The sequence below is a fragment of the Scyliorhinus torazame genome, chromosome 17 (assembly GCF_047496885.1).
Source record: "Scyliorhinus torazame isolate Kashiwa2021f chromosome 17, sScyTor2.1, whole genome shotgun sequence".
Classification (NCBI taxonomy): Eukaryota; Metazoa; Chordata; class Chondrichthyes; order Carcharhiniformes; family Scyliorhinidae; genus Scyliorhinus; species Scyliorhinus torazame.
This window is the reverse complement of record NC_092723.1, coordinates 158,011,821-158,029,598: the sequence shown is the minus strand read 5'-3', so window position 1 is coordinate 158,029,598 and position 17,778 is coordinate 158,011,821. Positions and strand designations below refer to the sequence as shown.

Below are 17,778 nucleotides of genomic sequence, written 5' to 3'. Positions count from 1 at the left end.
TCTCCTGTAGGCACCAACAGCAGGGCGAAGTCTAAAGGCCCAAAATGGCCTGCTGAGTCCCCCAGAGGAAGAGAAGTTAAACAACAGCCAGACATCGCTGTTTGAGATGCTGCAGAGTGAGAGGCAGCTGGATGGACTGCTTCCACTACGCTCCAAGCAGATCCGGGAGAAAACGGACGCTCAGTTTGTCAGTGTCATTAAGGAGGACAGGTATGTTTTGTTAGGCAAAGTTATGATGTGTTACAAGATCAAGACAGGTGGATAGAGTTGAGGTGCTGATTAGTTGTAATTGAATTGAATGGCAGAATATGTTTGAGGGGCGCAATGGCCTTCTGTTCCTTTGGAGCAATGACAAGTGGAACTGGCTTTGCATCCATTATGTTGAATGTCATATGTTATGATGCTCCCCTGCAGTTTTGAGTGGACAGTTATTCCCTATCCATGTTCTGCTACAAGCTACTTCTAACCAGTAATATTAGCAAAGTAAAGAAGTCCAACGATGGAATGCCAGTAATCAGAACCTCAATGGGATACACCTGTGCCTTAACGTTCTATCATTTAACCATTTTGAAGTCTGCAACAACATTTGAGACTTTACTCATTATTCTGATTTCCTGTAAACTTTTAGTTCATAGGGTGGGTCTTTCTGCCTTTCTGCTTAGCTGACTGTATAGTTCAAGCATTTTGCTCTGCACTATCTTAGCAGTTCTGTCACATAGTGGCATTCGCTGTGAACAGGAAAGTTCATTACAACCAAAAAGTCACCATGGTAGAAGTCAGGGGTGTGATGAAATGCTCTTCACTTGCCTGGATGGGTGAAGCTCCAGCAACACAAGCTTGACACCATTCAAGACAGAGCAGCCTTCTTGATTGCAACCCCATCAACCACCTTAAATATTCACACTGTCCACCAATGGCGCAGAGTGGCAGCAGTGTGTACCATCTACAAGGTGGTCTGCAGGAAATCGCCATGGCTCCCTTGACATCAAATGTCAAACCTGCAATCTCTGCCACCTAGAAGGATGAGCAGGATACACGTGGGGATACAACCACCGACAATTTCCTCTCCCAAACAAAGCATCCTGCTTGGAACTATCACAGTTCTTTTGCTGTCGTTGAGTCAAAATCTTAGAATTTCCTCCATGAGCACTATGGGTGTACTTACACCAGCGAATAAAGAGGCAACTCAATATAATCCTTTTTCAGGAAATGAGGGATGAGCAATTAATGCTGGGCTTGCTAGTGATGCTCACATCCTAATAATGAATGTTTTTTAAAAAAAAAGCTTGACCTGAATTCTAGCATTTTCCACAATCTGGTGTTTTCCCTTCTCCAGAAGTGTGAACATAACCCATGGCCATTCTAATCACTCGTCATTTATCTTTCTACCTGCTAGTGGTCCAAATATTTTTAGATTTTCTAGAAATTACCTATTCATAATGCATTTGGCTTGAGTCCAGCACTGCAAACTGCCATAAATTCATGTGGGCACTAGATGGGGAGCCACAAGAATGTAAACCTCGTGAGAAACCCTTATTCCATCACTCTGAACTTCCTTTGTGAAAATAACCCTTCCTAAGTCCTGTGTAATAAGATATCAATGTTCTGCTCTGTGATCAGTTACTAGTTTATAAATGGAAGCAAGCTGACTGATGAGCAAGCACCCTTATTTCAATGTCTTTGTCCAGATATTAAATGTTATAAAATGCATTGATGTATCCAGAGCTGTAAAGACAAGTGAATTAATTGAACCTAAGCACTTAGGCTTAACCTGTAAATAACTGACTTGTGAATTCCAACTCTGTTGCTGAAACTTTTATTGCTGCCTTTTTTGCCTCTGGACTCAATTATTCTAATTCTCAATTATTGTGACCTTCCACTCTTAATAAACTTGCTGACCCAAAATTCTTGTACCCACACCATAACTCATATCAAGTCCCATTCACCCATCACTCCTGTGTTCACTGTCTTGTATTGGCTTCCAATCAGGCAACAATTGTGAAATCCTCACTTATATTCAAATACCTCCATGGCCTTTCCCATCCCCAATTCTGTGATCTATTTGAGCCTGAAATCCTCCAATTCTGGCCTCTTGTACATCGCCAATTTTGTCTGCTCTACCATTGACAAGTCAAATCTTCAGCTCTTCAAACCGTAAGCTCTGGAATTGACTCCCTAAACACTTCCGCCTCTCTACGTCTCTTTCCCCCTTTAAGGTGTACCTTAAAACTTACCTCTTTGACGAAGCATTTGGTCGCCTGTCCTAATCTCTCCTAATGTGGATCAGTGTAAAGTTTTGTTTGATGATGCTCATGTCAAGTCCCTTGGGAAATGTTGTTAACATTTATGCAGTACCTTTAATATAAGTTGCTTTTACTAATCTCTTGAGACATCAGGAATTACAGATGAGGAAATTGACAGGAATCTGCCTTGGCTATGACTAGATCACAACTTGAAATCCATGACTGAATCTCCACCACGATTTATGGGCCAGAACTTCTGTGGTCTGGCAATTGCAGTGGGATTGCCACTCCACTCCTTTTATTGGTCTGGCCTTGCATTTCTCGCCTGGATTTATGATCCAGGTTGGCTGAGAAATGTACAGTGTACCTGGTTCCTGAGTCCTTGCAGTGCATATCAGCACCATTGGGGGAAGTGAAGCCATTCCGCCTTTATACAACGCTGGCTGTTGTAAGCCAGGTACGTGTTTTTTTTTAGGTCCCAGCATCTTTGAAAAACTAGGGAGAAGGTAAGTGGGTGAGGCTGGTCAGGTGGGAGGTGGTATGGTGGTGTAAGGTGGGCTGGGTAATTGGAGTGGGTGGTAGTGTGGTGGTGTATAGGTGCATGGGGTAATTGGAGTGGGTGGTTTGTGTGTGTGTGTGTGGAGAGAGGGTGCGGCACTACCATAGTTACTCAGGAGTTAGAAGTGCTTTTACTCCTCCAAACCTTTCTGATGTAACTATTCCGATTTTAAGTCATGGTTTCAGATTGTTCCCAATGCAGAGTCATTGCCCATCAGAAGTTTTAACTTTTCCCAGGTAATTACCCTGCAGTTCTTGTATATGCAATTCTGAGGGTGGAGGTTAGCCCAACATATGTGGGGTATGCCCTGGAGATCAGATGTTCTGAATATTGTGGCACTTTTAAACTGGCATGATTAGGTTATCCATGGTTGGAAACAAAACTTTGCTGTATACAATTCCTCTTGGCCACCTGTTAACTGCAAAAAAGGAAAATAATCACTTACAATTTTCATTTTTGCTTTTCTGTTGATTATTTATCCTGGAGTGCCGTCTCTTGTTTAACTTGCTCTTTATCTTATTGCATGGGCCTGCCTGCCATGCTTCATCTTAGTCTACAGAATGGGGTTGGTATTTAGATGCTACAGCTTACATTCCCATCTGTTTCAAAACAATCGCAGGGATTATTAGATCAGAGAGATTTAAAGCACAGTGAACTACAGTAAGTGTGAAAATGGGAATATAGCCTAATATTTCTATTTATAAAAAGGACTAGCTTTGGCTTGATATCTTAAGAAATTAAGCTGTGCTAGGTTAAGAAAGATTGGTTTGTGAGGTGCCCACTCCTTTATAAGATTGTTATAACTCCAATATAGGCTGAGCAGATTAAGAGGAATGTAATGGTAACTTTTATACATATTGGGAAGATAAGTATGCTTTTAAGATTTTGTTTTAAAAGTTGTCTGAAATATATCAAATTAGTTTAGTTGCTAAAAGCCTGACATGGGCAGGTTTTTCTCAATATCCTTCTCTCTGGTAGTTACTGCTAAAAATTGTCAGAGTTTATGTGCATTCAGCACATACCTCAAGATAATTGCAAGAGTTCCATCCAAACAGTAGTGAGTGACAATCCGGTTAAATCTATTTCCTGATTACCCTCCGAGGCAGAAGGGGATGGACTGTGGTTTTACACAAGGAACATTTTTCATCTGTCCTTCACATTCAACAAGGTTCAGTTAACATTATGCTTTTATTTCATACCCAAACTTTTTTGCTGTATCAATAAAAATAAATGCTCAACAGATCTGGAAGTAACTACAGAAAGAGAAATAAAGATTTATGTTTCAGAAGTGTGATGGAATGCTCTCCACCTGCTTGAATGAGTGCAGTTCCAACAACACTGAAGAAGCTCATTACCATCAGAACAAAGCAAACTGGTTTGACCATCCATCCCATCACTTAGAACATTCACTTCCTCCACCACCAACACACAGTGGTAGCAGTGTGTACCATCTACAAGATGCACTTCAGTAACTCAAGAGACCCATTTGATAGAATCATTCAAACCCACAGTTGTTACCACCTAGAAGGACAAGAACAGCAGGCACATGGGAACACCCCCATGCTCCTCTCCAAGCCATACATCATCCTGGCTCAGATCTTATTGCCGTTATTTCACAGTTGCTGGGTCAAAATCCTGGAACTCCCTCTCTAACAGCACTTTGACTGTAACTACAATTTTGTAAGTGGTTCAGTACCATCATCTTGAAGACAATTAGGGATGAGCAATAAATGCCCACTTCCCAGTGATGTTCATAAACAAAATAAAGAAAAGTCGGCTGGTGACCCTTTGTCAGAACTGGGAATACTTAGAGATGTGACAGTTTTTAAGCCAATTAGAGAAAAGGAGCAAAGGACAAGGGGCAGTATGCAATAGGATAGAAGCAGAAGAGACTTAATAATTTCCAGCATTGACAACTCTTTGCCCTTGTATTAACTGCACATTGTTCAGCATGTTCCTTGTCCATCCAATGTAATAGTTTGAAACTAGGTAGGATCAGAAGAATTCTGAAGTATAGCCCACAATCCGTTTCACTCCCTTCACTGTCCATCTTCCCCTTTTGAGAAACCCACTAATTCATGTTTACCCAAGAAGGATCACTCTCTGCAACTTTGTGGATTCACATAGGACTTAAAATCATCATCTACATTAACTCTGATGTTGTGCTGCAGTGACATCTTTAGGATGAGACAATAAACCAAGGTCCAATATGTCTTCATGTGGATGTAAAATATCCCATAGCATCATTCAAAGAGCAGTTGAGTTCATCAGGTGTCCTATCTAACATTTCTCCCTCAACCAAAATCAGAGTTGCAATTTATTGGCTGTGAAGTACTTCTGAATTTCCCAAAGAGACCAAAGGTGATTTCTATTTGTAAGTTTGTTCTTTTTTTAAATAACAGTTTCCATCTTGCTAGTATGTCTGTCTTCTCTCCTCTCCCATTTTCAAAATACAAGTTTTGGCAAAGAATTTGCACTTTTTTGACATTAACTCTGATTTGGCTTGGTTTTCTCTATTTACAGACTAATGGACGAATACTTCTTCAAACCTCCTATTAACAAGTTCAGCTTGAATTTCTTGGATTCAAGCTTGGAGAAAGCTTATAGAGGTAGCTATCAAGATGAGGTATGGATATAGTTTACATTAGTTGATCTATTTACTAATTTGTATTGGCTACAGTGTGCCTTGTGTAATGCAGCCTTCTAAACACTGAAGATCATCTCTTAAAATAAGGCGGTTCCTACCATTCATTTGTGTTGACTTGAGTAACAGTAAATTTGACACGGCATTTTGATAGAAACTAAAATCAATTTTTTTAAATCGACTCTTGACACGGTAGCATTTTTGAAGTTAACAGCTTAGTTCTAAATTAGCAGAGAGACTTCAAAGCATTTGCAGTCAAATTAGCATACTTAACCAACTTCATCACCACTGCCACCCCTCCCTCCCATGCCATTTCATCCTTCCCATGTTGTCCCCCTCCGGTCACCTGCTCCCTCCCATGCCACCCCCATGCCATTTCAACTTTGGTGCAAAATGTTTGCCGGCAACTTAGTATCAATTTATCAGTTCCATCATCACACTTCCTCCCGCCATCAGGGTAACTTTGTTGTTGAGTTTACCTTCTCTCCCACTTTGCTTTGCTCATTAACCCCAACCTTACTCAGCTGCCACAAACCGGCCCTCCCATGTTGTCCTCTCTCCTTCCAACCCCCTCTCTGGTCCTAATCCCTCCAGTCAGGGTAACTTTGAGTTCCCAATACCTTCTGTATTTTTCTTCCCCAACTGATTTCCCCCACCCCACCCAAACCACCCATGTACAGCTGCCACTGGTTGTTGGCAGCCATACATGCTCCACATCCTTAGTGTGCTCTACATGCTTCTGCATGTTCCTGGCTTTGCCCACCAACTCAACCCACCGATCAGTTAGATGGCAGACAGATTTAAAATGGCATATGTTTCGTTATTACGGGTTTGACGTAGTATGCTATTGTGTTTTCAGGTTTTAATTATATAAATTGATCTCAAGAGACTTATGGGTTCATGACCCCAATTGTTTTGTACCACATTTTGCCCATTTTTAATATTCTGACAGAGTAGAACTGAGGAAGAAACAGGAAATGGCATGATTTTGGATTACCATTTCAAATGATGTAGGGTTTTCCACATATCACTTGACGATTTGCCCATATCAAGACATGAACTGCATAAGGACAATGAAATGAAAATCGCTTATTGTCACAAGTAGGCTTCAAATGAAGTTACTGTGAAAAGCCCCTCGTCGCCACATTCCGTCGCCTGTTCGGGGAGGCTGGTACGGGAATTGAATCGTACTGCTGGCCTGCCTTAGTCTGCTTTAAAAGCCAGCTATTTAGCCCTGTGCTAAACCAGCCCCTAACCCACTTTGGAAGATGAGAGCACTGTTTGGTTTTGATTTTGATATAACATTCCCAGAACTGAGCTCCAGGTGGGCTTGGGAAGGATGAGAAATATTAATATAAATTCACATAGCTGAATTTGCAGGTATGTTGGATGTACAAACTGCAGTTAGGTCCAGCAATTGGTTTGCAATAGAAGTAATTTCTTCTCCCTGATGGGCAAGAAGTGGTGGGCAAAGAACCCAAATGGGTAAATATGTCTTGCAGCAGAATTGTTCATTTCACCATAAGTCAATGTTTTATATTGGAACAAGCCCTGAAGTTACATTGGGAGATTCCAAGGGGTCCCAGTTTGTTCAAATGTTTAGTCTTAAGTCTTGCCCAAACCTGGTGGTATCCAGACTGGAATACTGTGAAAAGTGAATCCAGACTGCTAGATTTTTAGCTTAATTGGAGATTTGCCTGGTGCTGTTTGTAGATGGCAGCTGATTTACGTGACAACGCTGCTGTGATATTGCTGGTATGTAGAGGGATGCAGCCTAAAGGTGATCAAATTGTCACTGTGTTTGTCCAAAGTCACTCAAGAAATACAGGATTAAATGCAGTGGTGGGCAAGCTGAGGCCCAGGGGACACACTCGGCCCATCTGGGTTCTGAGTGCGGCCCACGTGACATTTCGCCGAATGTTGCCCATGCACAGGGTTGCCACATTCCAAAGATTTCCATCCACGTCTTTTTTTCCTACCAGTGTGACTGAAGCGATGCACACATCAAGCAAGGGTAGATGAAATAAGATGCATGCTGATAATCTTTATTGTCACAAGTAGGCTTACATTAACACTGCAATGAAGTTACTGTGAAAAGCTCCTAGTCGCTACATTCCGGCGCCAGTTCGGGTACACCGAGGGAGAATTCAGAATGTCCAAATTATCTCTCAGCACGTCTTTCGGGACAGCATTGACCGTGCGCTCGTGTGTCGAAAGAGTAAATATGTGTTATATGCATGCGTCCATTGAATCCCTACAATGCAGAAGGAGCCCATTCGGCCCAGCGTGTCTGCACCAATCCTCCGAAAGAGCATTCTATCTAGGCACTCTCCCCCACCCTATCCATGTAACCACGCACATTGATCATGGTCAATCTACCTAACGTGCACATCTTTGGACATGACACCAAGAAGCAATTTAGCATGTCCTATTCACCTAACCACATCTTTGGACTGTGGGAGGAAACCGGAGCACCCGGAGGAAACCGGAGCAGACACTGGGAGAATGTGCAAACTCCACACAGTCACTCAAGGCTGGGATTGAACCTGGCACTGAGGCATCAGTGCTAACCACCATGCCGCCTTAATGGAAAGTAGATTATCATTTGGAGTTGATGACCGTTTTATTCATATGTGAATGATTAAGCATTTTTTATAACTAATTATTGGGCATGTATTAAATATATTTAATCTTATTCATGGTGTTATTAGCCTAGGTTGCCCATTACTAATTAAAAGGACTCCTGTCTACTCATGATCCCAAGCATTCAGGTTCTTAGATATTTTCAGCATCCTGTGTGGTTCAGTATTGAGCTTCACTCACCTGATGCCTTGAGATTTTCTCCCGTGGCTAAAAATGTCGCCCATTATGATGCAAATGCCATCAGACCTGGGAATTCCCAGGTCCGGGCAGCAGCTTTTAAAAGCAGGAACCTGGCATCATTAAGTACTGTTCTGCTGACTGAGCTTGCATGGAAATCTAGAAGCTAATTACATTTTTGTTCTTTCCCCAGAGTGTGGTATGGTTATTCTTGTATCAAAAACCTGTTCTTGTATAGTCCAGTTCTTAAAAATCACAAAATGATAGTTAAAGTTTCCGTCAACTTTCAAACTCCTGACTCTGGTAATTGTGCTATTTGTGTGTTAAATTAACATTTGAGGCTGAAATCTTTTTTTAATCACTTTATTAAAAGTTCAAGAATGGATAAGCTACAGGTTCCAACCGTCCATCCTTGTTAATTGTTATAATAATCTTTATTATTAGTGTCACAAGTAGGCTTACATTAACACTGCAATGAAGTTACTGTGAAAATCCCCTAGTCGCCACACTCTGGTGTCATCCTTCCTATGAGAATCTGAGGTTCTGGCTCTGTTCATATTCATGTCAAGCAGCTGAAACTATTGTCATTTGATCATTGATTGATCAAATAAACTGAGACTGGGGCTTATTGGTTTCATCTAGATGAACTCAAACTATAAAAACAAGTAGTGTAACACAAGGCCATGACAGAGAACAATGTCTCCCAGCCCATGACTATGCAGACAGTCTCCCTTCTTATTTGTGCCTGGACTGGATTTCAACTTCTGGAAGGGGCTGAACACACCAAGTCTGACGACTAGTTTTTAACCCCTCAATTCAGCTGAACACTTGTAATGCAGAATTTCCATTTGGCATTTTGTGCTGACTTTATTGCAAGATGGTGCATTGGATTAGAAGTTACAGCACAAATCCAGCCTGTTGCATCCTGTTCACTTTTGTCTGAGGGCTTTCTGACCCACCTTAATTCGCTCCAGCGGTACTTGGCTCAAACACAAGTGTTGTTGGAATAAAAACAGAAAATGCTGGACACGCTCAGCAGGCCTGGCAGTATTTGTGGAGAGAACAGAGTTAATGTTTCAGGTCCGTAACCTTTCATCATGCTCCTGTCCAATGCCCCCATACAGACCAGTAAGTAAAGCATAATTCTACAGCATGACTGTTCTTGGATTTCTGGTTTAAAAAATTCTCTTTTTTCTTAAGTGTCTGTTTCATGCATGGTCAAGAAGCCAGGCAAACTGTATTGTCAGTCTGCACTGCTGATCTTAACTGATTGCTGGAGAGCAGCTTGGCAAAACCTGCTCTCCATGTCCTTCCTCCCTTATGGGAAAGCACTCTGCCTCTTCTTGCTCCCCTCAAACTGATCAAGATTGAGGCCTGGATGCAATTCTGCACTCAAGCATTTCAAACTGCAGAACAGTTTGCTGGCCACTGTACAATCGACCCTGACAGCTCCTAACGGCACAGATTATCCTCCACACTCCTATCTCACTGTACCATGGAAAATTTAATATTGGCGACCTCTCTACGTATTCCAATAGAATTTTCAGTTTGTGCAAGCAAATAAATTAATGATGGAACAGTTGCTGATGCATCAGTGCTGTAAGTCTCGGAAATAGCCAGACTGAGTACGTAAATGGTAACTGATTAAGCTAGTAACTTCTGAAATCCAGTAGCCTAGGGATAGCTTACTAACAGTATTCTGATTCTGTGAATTTGATGCTAAGTGCATTATCTTTGCTCTGATTCTCTGGCAGCACGTTCCAATGTACACACTATTGCACTTTTCACTTGCACAACCTGTGCTGCTGCTCCTGCCAGGGGCACATATTGTGGGGAAATGAGCATGCTGCCCCCTGCTGACACTTGTATAAAAAGATAGTTGGCTTCTGTTTATATAGCTTTTCATCACATTTATCAAACATCACTACATGCTACAGTTACAATTAGTTACTTTGAAATGCAGTTGCTTATATCACCAAATTTTAGAGAAATTGTGCTTTTGATTTTTAAAGGACAACATTTCTATAGTTTGAGTACACCGTCTGTTTTAAGTATTGTAAGAAGGGAGATTGTCAGCATAGTCATGGGATTAGTGACATTGCTTTCTGCCTTGGCCTTTATTATATTTGAACAACCTGCAACTGCACAAATGAATTTATCCCCTCATTTACTTCATCCTACCAGACCTGTCTGTTATATGTGTGGAGCCAAGATTTTACCTTTCTACTTCAGATTTCCAACGGCTGCAATATTTTTTGTTTTAGAATCTTCAAGGTGACCAGGCATAATGACATTTAAAATCATGCCGTACCGACGCGTTGGCCTTGAAGGGGGCCCAGAGGAGTTTCACAAGAATGATCCCCAGAATGAAGGACTTGCCATAATGAGGAGCAGTTGAGGACCTGGGTCTGTACTCCATGGAGTTTAGAAGGATGAGGGGGGGGATCTCATTGAAATTTACAGAATACTGAAAGGCCTAGATAGAGTGGACGTGGCGAGGATGTTTCCCTTAGTAGGAGAAACTAGAACTTGAGGGCACAGCCTCAAACTGAAGGGACGATCCTCTAAAGCAGAGATGAGGAGGAATTTATTCAGTCAGAGAGGGTGGTGAATCTTTGGTACTCATTGCCGCAGAAGGCTGAAGTCACCAAATGTCTTTAATACAGAGATAGATATGTTCTTAATTAATAAGGGGTTCAGGGATTATGGGGAGAAGGCAGGAGAATTGGGATGGGAAACACATCAGCCATGAAATGAATGGCAGAGCAGACTGCTCCTATACCTTGTGGACTTATGGTATGTTCTGAAACTTTCAAAGTATCAAATTGAGCCTATCCTGTTTCCTTTCTTGCATGAGCAAGCTCCCATTTACCCTGTAGACTGTTGATTCTTAATTTTCTTCTGTGTACCTAAACCAAATTGAGAGAACGTGGATTTTTCCCCAACTGGTGTGAAACGCTCATTTAATGAATTTTCATTTTCTAATAGTTTCTCAAATGATTTGTACCCAGTTGATCTGTGAGTGCTCCTGTGATCATTATCATTCCGTACTCTTATTAATTCCCCGCATAGTAACCAAAGGAATTAAGTTCCATTTAGACCATGCATACGATAACAGTCAATATTCTGCATTAGCCAGAAAGAGTGTTTACAAAATTGCCGTGACAAAGTTTTTCCTGACTCTTCTGTTTGTGGAACTGCCTGCTTGTGTCATCACTCTTCAGCTTAAATTCCGTATTGGCCATCACAAACCTAATGTTTATAACATGCATGTTATGGGCCAGGGTTTAGAGAACTCCAAAGTGTATCATGGAGTTCACCTGACCCACATCTTTTAATAGATTGTGGTATGGGGAGCACACGGCCCACTCTACAGGTCTGGTACAGCAGAAATTATCATAGATTATCATAGAATTTACAGTGCAGAAGGAGGCCACCTGGCCCATCGAGTCTGCACCGGCTCCTGGGAAGACCACCCTACCGAAGGTCAACACCTCCACCCTATCCCCACAACCCAGCAACCCCACCCAACACTATGGGCAATTTTGGACACTAAGGGCAATTTATCACGGCCAATCCACCTGACCTGCACATCTTTGGACTGTGGGAGGAAACCAGAGCACCCGGAGGAAACCCACGCACACACTGGGAGGACGTGCAGACTCCGCACAGACAGTGACCCAAGCCAGAATCGAACCTGGGACCCTGGAGCTGTGAAGCAATTGTGCTATCCACAATGCTACCGTGCTGCCCTTATGGGGAAAATGGAGAAGTATTTTTTACAGCAAAACTGTTTATTCTATGAACTCAAGTTAACCTTTTTAAAACATACAGTGAACATCTTGGCAACCATTAATTCAAATACAACCCCCCAAAGACTACAACACTAAGTAATCCTTTAAGCTTTCCTTTTAACATCCATACGACTTAAAAACACCTTTTAACAGAAGCATATTAGGTTTACATTCATGACTGAGAACATTCTGAATTCACCAAATGATCAAGAGATAGTCTTTTGATGGCAGAGAGAACAGCAGTACACCTGCTTGGTCTGGCTTCAGCTCCAACACTGAAAACTTAACTAAAACACCCTGCAGCCTGCTCAAAAGCGAAAGTAAAATGCTGACACAGCCCAGCTCCACCCACTCTCTGACATCACAAACACCCATTTCTTAAAGGTATTCACATGACATGACATGCAGCATGCTGTGGGAAATCTGACTCATTCATTGGTCCCCCAATGCAGTTTTCCCTAAGCATTTGTTTTATATTTGTTCTTGGAATTTGAACATTCCTGCAAGGCCAGCATTTATTGCCCATTTCTAATGGGCAACTTGGTGATGTTCCTATAGGTCTGCTGCCTGTGTTTCTCTAGATTATGGAGGAATTCACTAAGTTACTTGGGCAGCACCTTCCAAACCCAGAACCACTACCATCTATAAGGAGAAGAGCAGCAGATATCTGGGAATACCACCACCTGGAAGCTCTCCTCCAAGTTACTCACTATCCTGACTTGGAAATATATCAACTTCATTGGGTAAAAATCCTGGAACTCCTCTATAATAGTACTGTGGGTGTACCTACACTTCCGGGCCTGCAGCAGTTCAAGAAGGCAGCTTACCACCACCTTCTTATGGGCAACTAGAGATGGACAATATATGCTGGCCTAACTAGTGATGCCCATATCCCGTATATGAATAAGAAAAAAACATTTTGAATTTGGAAGGCACTTTTGGAAGAACCGTGGCAAATTACTGCAGTACATCTTGAAGATGATACACACTGAGCACTGGTGGTGAAAGGAATGAAAATTAAGGCAGTGAATGCGGCGCTGATCAAGCTTGTTGCTTTGTCTTGGATGGTGTCGAACTTCTGTGCTTTCATCAAATGCCACACAAGTCCTTCTTGCACCTGTATCTAGCTCTATTTTTAATGATGAGTTCAATGTTTTGTATCTGAAAACCTGTTTCTCATTCCAATTATTCTGACTGTAATCCTTTTCTTATAACATTTTGAACATTTTAGTCAGCCTCTGTATTGTGTTCTTGTCGATTTTTCCCCACTGTCCATGTAGAAATATAAAACTTTTCACTCTCCAGTTTTCCAGAAAGGATGCAGCAGCTAAATTTCAATTAGAAATGTTTGCAAATCCTACTGAGACGAGCAGAAATTATAAAACCCGTATGAAGGGAGAGAATAAGTACATGGATATAACAAAGTGGGAGCCAGACATCTGAAATACAATGGGATTGGCATTTGTAGGACAGTATTTCATTGAACTTGGATGTGACAGACTGCTAATACCATTGCTTGCTTGAACCAATTTCTCCACATCAAACATTTTATACTTGGAATTACATTTGTATGGATCATTACCGTTCCCATCTGTTCTGCTTTATATGTTTGTGATGCCCTGGTACTTGATCTTGTTGAACACATACAGTGTTTTTTCTTTTTATTTCTTTCCCCAATAGGTTGTGAACAATGCATCAGAGAAGACGTTTGCCAGTGCCACATTCAGTTCACTCCTTGATGTCTTTCTCTCCACCATAGTCTTCCTCTTTCTCTCCATCACATGTTTCATGAAGCAGGGACTGTGTACATCACCTTCGCATGCCTCTGTTGTGGTTTTTGTCCTTGCGATCCTGCTTCAAGTGCTTTCCTTGGTTATCTCCATCAGGTGAGGCAAGCATGCTGTGTGTAGATGGCTGTGTGTATTGGGGGTCCATGCGCCATGGGAAAGGATTGTCAGAATGTCAACACCCTCAATAAACCACTGTTTGTGTAATTGTCTGTGCATCTATCCTGTTGTTCATCATCGGGTATTTCCCACAGGTTGCTTAGCTTTAAATATGAGTGCACCTTGGTAAAAGAGAAAATTGGGGAAAAAACACAGAAATCATGGAGGCCTGTGTTACCATGTTGTTGGTGCAGCGATGAATTTTGTATAACCGCTTAATGATGTTGAATCTCCCATGTTTTTAAAATGCAAGGTGTGTAGTTAGATATTTGGGCTTTGGTTAGGGTGCTTGATTTAACCGCAACATCTAATCAGTTGTCTGGAATTACTATATGATTATTACAAGTTAATGTTACAGAGTACAGAATTGGGCAGTTGCTTTGTGATTATTACGAGTTACAAACATAGGAATTAGGAGCAGGAGTATGCCACTTGACCCTTCGACCCTGCCGTGCCGTTCAATGAGATTATGGCTGACTTAATTTTAATCTCAACTCCAAATTTCTGCCTACCCCTATTAATCTTTCACCCAGTTGCTTATCAAGAATCAATCTACCTCTGCCTTAAAAATATTCAAAGATTCTGCCTCCACCCTACTTTGAGGACGTGTTCCAAAGACTTTGGACGCGCAAAGAAACTTTTTTCCTCATCCCTGCCTTAAGTGGGCGACACCTTATTTTTAAACAGTGACCCCTAGTTTTAGATTCTCCCACAAAAGAAAGTATCCTTTCCACATCCACCCTGTCAAGTCCCCTCAAGATCTTGTGTTTCAATCAAGTCGCCTTACTCTTCTAAACTCCAGCCTTTCTTTTTAAGACAACCCACCCATTCTGGGTGTTCGTCTAGTAATACTACTTTGAGCTGCTTCCAGTGCATTTACGTCTTTCCTTAAAATACTGTACCCCGTACTCCACATGCGGCCAGTATAACTGAAGCATAACCTCCCTAATTATGTATTCAATTCACCTCGCAATAAACAATAACATTCTATTAGCTTTCCTAATTATGTGCTGTACCTTGTGATTCATGTTAAGACACCCAGATCCCCTTGCACCTCAGAGCTCTACAATCTCACCATTTAGATGATGCTTTTTTAATTATTCCTCCTGCCAAAATTTTCCCACATTATATTCCATTTACCAGATCTTTGTCCACTCCCCTCACCTAACTATATCCCTTTGTAGCTTCCTTATATACTCTTCAAAATTAACTTTCCTACCCATCTTTGTGTCATCAGCAAATTTAGAACCAGACCGTTGGTCACTTTTTCGGTCCTTTTGTGTTCACATTTATGTAAATTGTAAAAAGTTGAGGGCCAACACTGGTCACTGTGACACACCACTCATTACATCTTGCCAGCCAAAAAATTATCCAATTATACTCATTCTGTTTTCTATAAGTTAACCAATCTTTCTATCCATGGCAATGCTACCCTACACCATGACCTTTTATTTTCCGCAATGACCGTTTGATGTGACACCTTATCAAATGCATTATGAAAATCTAAGTACAGCACTTCCACTTGTTCCCCTTTATCCACAGCACATGTTATAAGACCATAAGACATAGAAGCAGAATAAGGTCACTCGGCCCATCGAGTCTGCTCCATCATTTAATCATGGCTGATAATTTTCTCATCCCAATTCTTCTGCCTTCTCCCCATACCCCCTGATCCCCTTATGATAGAATTTAGAATTTACAGTGCAGAAGGAGGCCATTCGGCCCATTGAGTCTGCACCGGCTCTTGGAAAGAGCACCCTTACCCAAGGTCAACACCTCCACCTTATCCCCATAACGCAGTAACCTCACCCAACACTAAGGGCAATTTTGGACACTAAGGGCAATTTATCATGGCCAATCCACCTAACCTATTAATCAAGAACCTATCTATCTCTGTCTTAAATACACTGTGATTTGGCCTCCACCGCCTTCTGCGGCACAGAGTTCCACAGATTCACCACCCTCTGGCTGAAGAAATTCCTCCTCATCTCTGTTTTTAAGGATCGTCATTTGGTCTGAGATTGTTTCCTCTGCTTCTAATTTTTCTTACAAGTGGAAACATCCTCTCCACGTCCACTCTATCCAGGCCTCGCAGTATCCTGTAAGTTTCAATAAGATCCCCTCCTCATCCTTCTAAACTCCAACAAGTACAGACCCAGAGTCCTCAACCGTTCCTCATACGACACACTGTTCATTCCAGGGATCATTCTTTTGAACCTCCTCTGGACCCTTTTCAAGGCCAGCAAATCTTTCCTTAGATACGGGGCCCAAAACTGCTCAAAATTCTGCAAATGGGGTCTGACCAGAGACTTATACAGCCTCAGAAGTACATTCCTGGTCTTGCATTGTAGCCCTCTTGACATGAATGCTAATATTGCATTTGCCTTCCTAACTGCTGACTGAACCTGCACATTAACCTTAAGAGAATTGTGAACAAGGACTCCCAAGTCCCTTTGTGTTTCTGATTTCCTAAGCATTTCCCCATTTAGAAAATAGTCTATGCCTAAATTCCTCCATCCGAAGTGCATGACCTCACACTTTTCCACATTGTATTTCATCTGCCACTTCATTGCCCACTCCTAGCCTGTCCAAATCCTTCTGCAGCCCCTTGCTTCCTCAGTGCTACCTGTCCCTCTACAGATCTTTGTATCATCTGCAAACTGAGCAACAGTGCCTTCAGTTCCTCCTTCCCGATCATTAATGTATATTGTGAAACGTTGTGGTCCCAGCACAGACTCTGGAGGCACATCACTAGTCATCGGCTGCCATCCTGAAAAAGGCACTTTTATCCCCACTCTCTGCCTTCTGCCAGTCAGCCAATCCTCTATCCATGCCAGGATCTTACCCTTAACACCATGGGCTCTTAACCTATTTGACAATCTCCTCTGCAGCATCTTGTCAAAGGCCTTCTGGAAATCAAAATAAATCCTGTCCACTGGTTCTTCTTTGTCTAACTTCCTTGTTACCTCCTCAGGCATGACCTTCCATTGACAAAGCCATGCTGACTCAGTCCTATTTTACCATGCACTTCCAAGTACTCCACAATCTCATCTTTAAGAATGGACTCTCAAATCTTACCAACGACCGAAGCCAGGCTAACTGGCCTATAATTTCCTGTCTTCTGCCTCCCTGCCTTCTTAAACAGGAGTATTACATTAGCCACTTTCCAGTCTTCTTGGACCCTCCCTGCCTCCAGTGATTCCTGAAAGATCACCACCAATGCCTCCACAATCTCCTCAGCTATCTCTTTTAGAACCCTGGGGTGTAGTCCACCCGGTCCAGGTGATTTATCCACCTTCAGATCTTTCAGTTTGCCCAGAACCTCTCCTTAGTAATGGTCACTACACTCACCTGTGCCCCCTGGGTCGCCCTTGGGCTCGAGTCCATGCGGATTCTGCTGGCCCTTTTTTGGGGTTGATGTTTCTGATCATGGTGGATGGCCCACAGGATGACGCCCATTACATCCCGAGTGACCATAGAGCACCTATGTACTTTTGTTTTCAGTCCATGGCATATCTATGACGCTCGTCACTGATAATGGAGCCTTGTTTATGAAAGGAAAATTTGCAGCTTTTACAATGTGCAATGCGATTCGCCATGTCCGCACCGCCGCCCTATATCACCTGGCGTTGAATAGTCTAGCTGAGAAGGCCATGCAGATGGTCAAATGGAGGCTAAAGAAGCAGACTGCGAGCTCGATGGATACCAGGCTGGCAAGATGCCGGTTTTCGTACAAGACCAGTGACTGGGGTGGCCCCTGCTGAGCTGTTCA

At 42.2% G+C, this 17,778-nt stretch overlaps 1 protein-coding gene across 2 annotated transcripts in view; it reads left to right on the top strand.

The window, feature by feature from the left end:
• The window catches only part of adcy9 (adenylate cyclase 9), a 168,281-nt gene that overhangs the window by 137,234 nt on the left and 13,269 nt on the right, over nucleotides 1-17,778 (top strand). For both annotated transcript variants that reach the window (XM_072481416.1, XM_072481414.1), the window contains exons 4-6: nucleotides 11-210; nucleotides 5,326-5,428; nucleotides 13,741-13,946. In XM_072481416.1, the coding sequence (XP_072337517.1) occupies nucleotides 11-210; nucleotides 5,326-5,428; nucleotides 13,741-13,946 (509 nt within the window). The remainder of the gene's footprint in view (nucleotides 1-10; nucleotides 211-5,325; nucleotides 5,429-13,740; nucleotides 13,947-17,778) is intronic.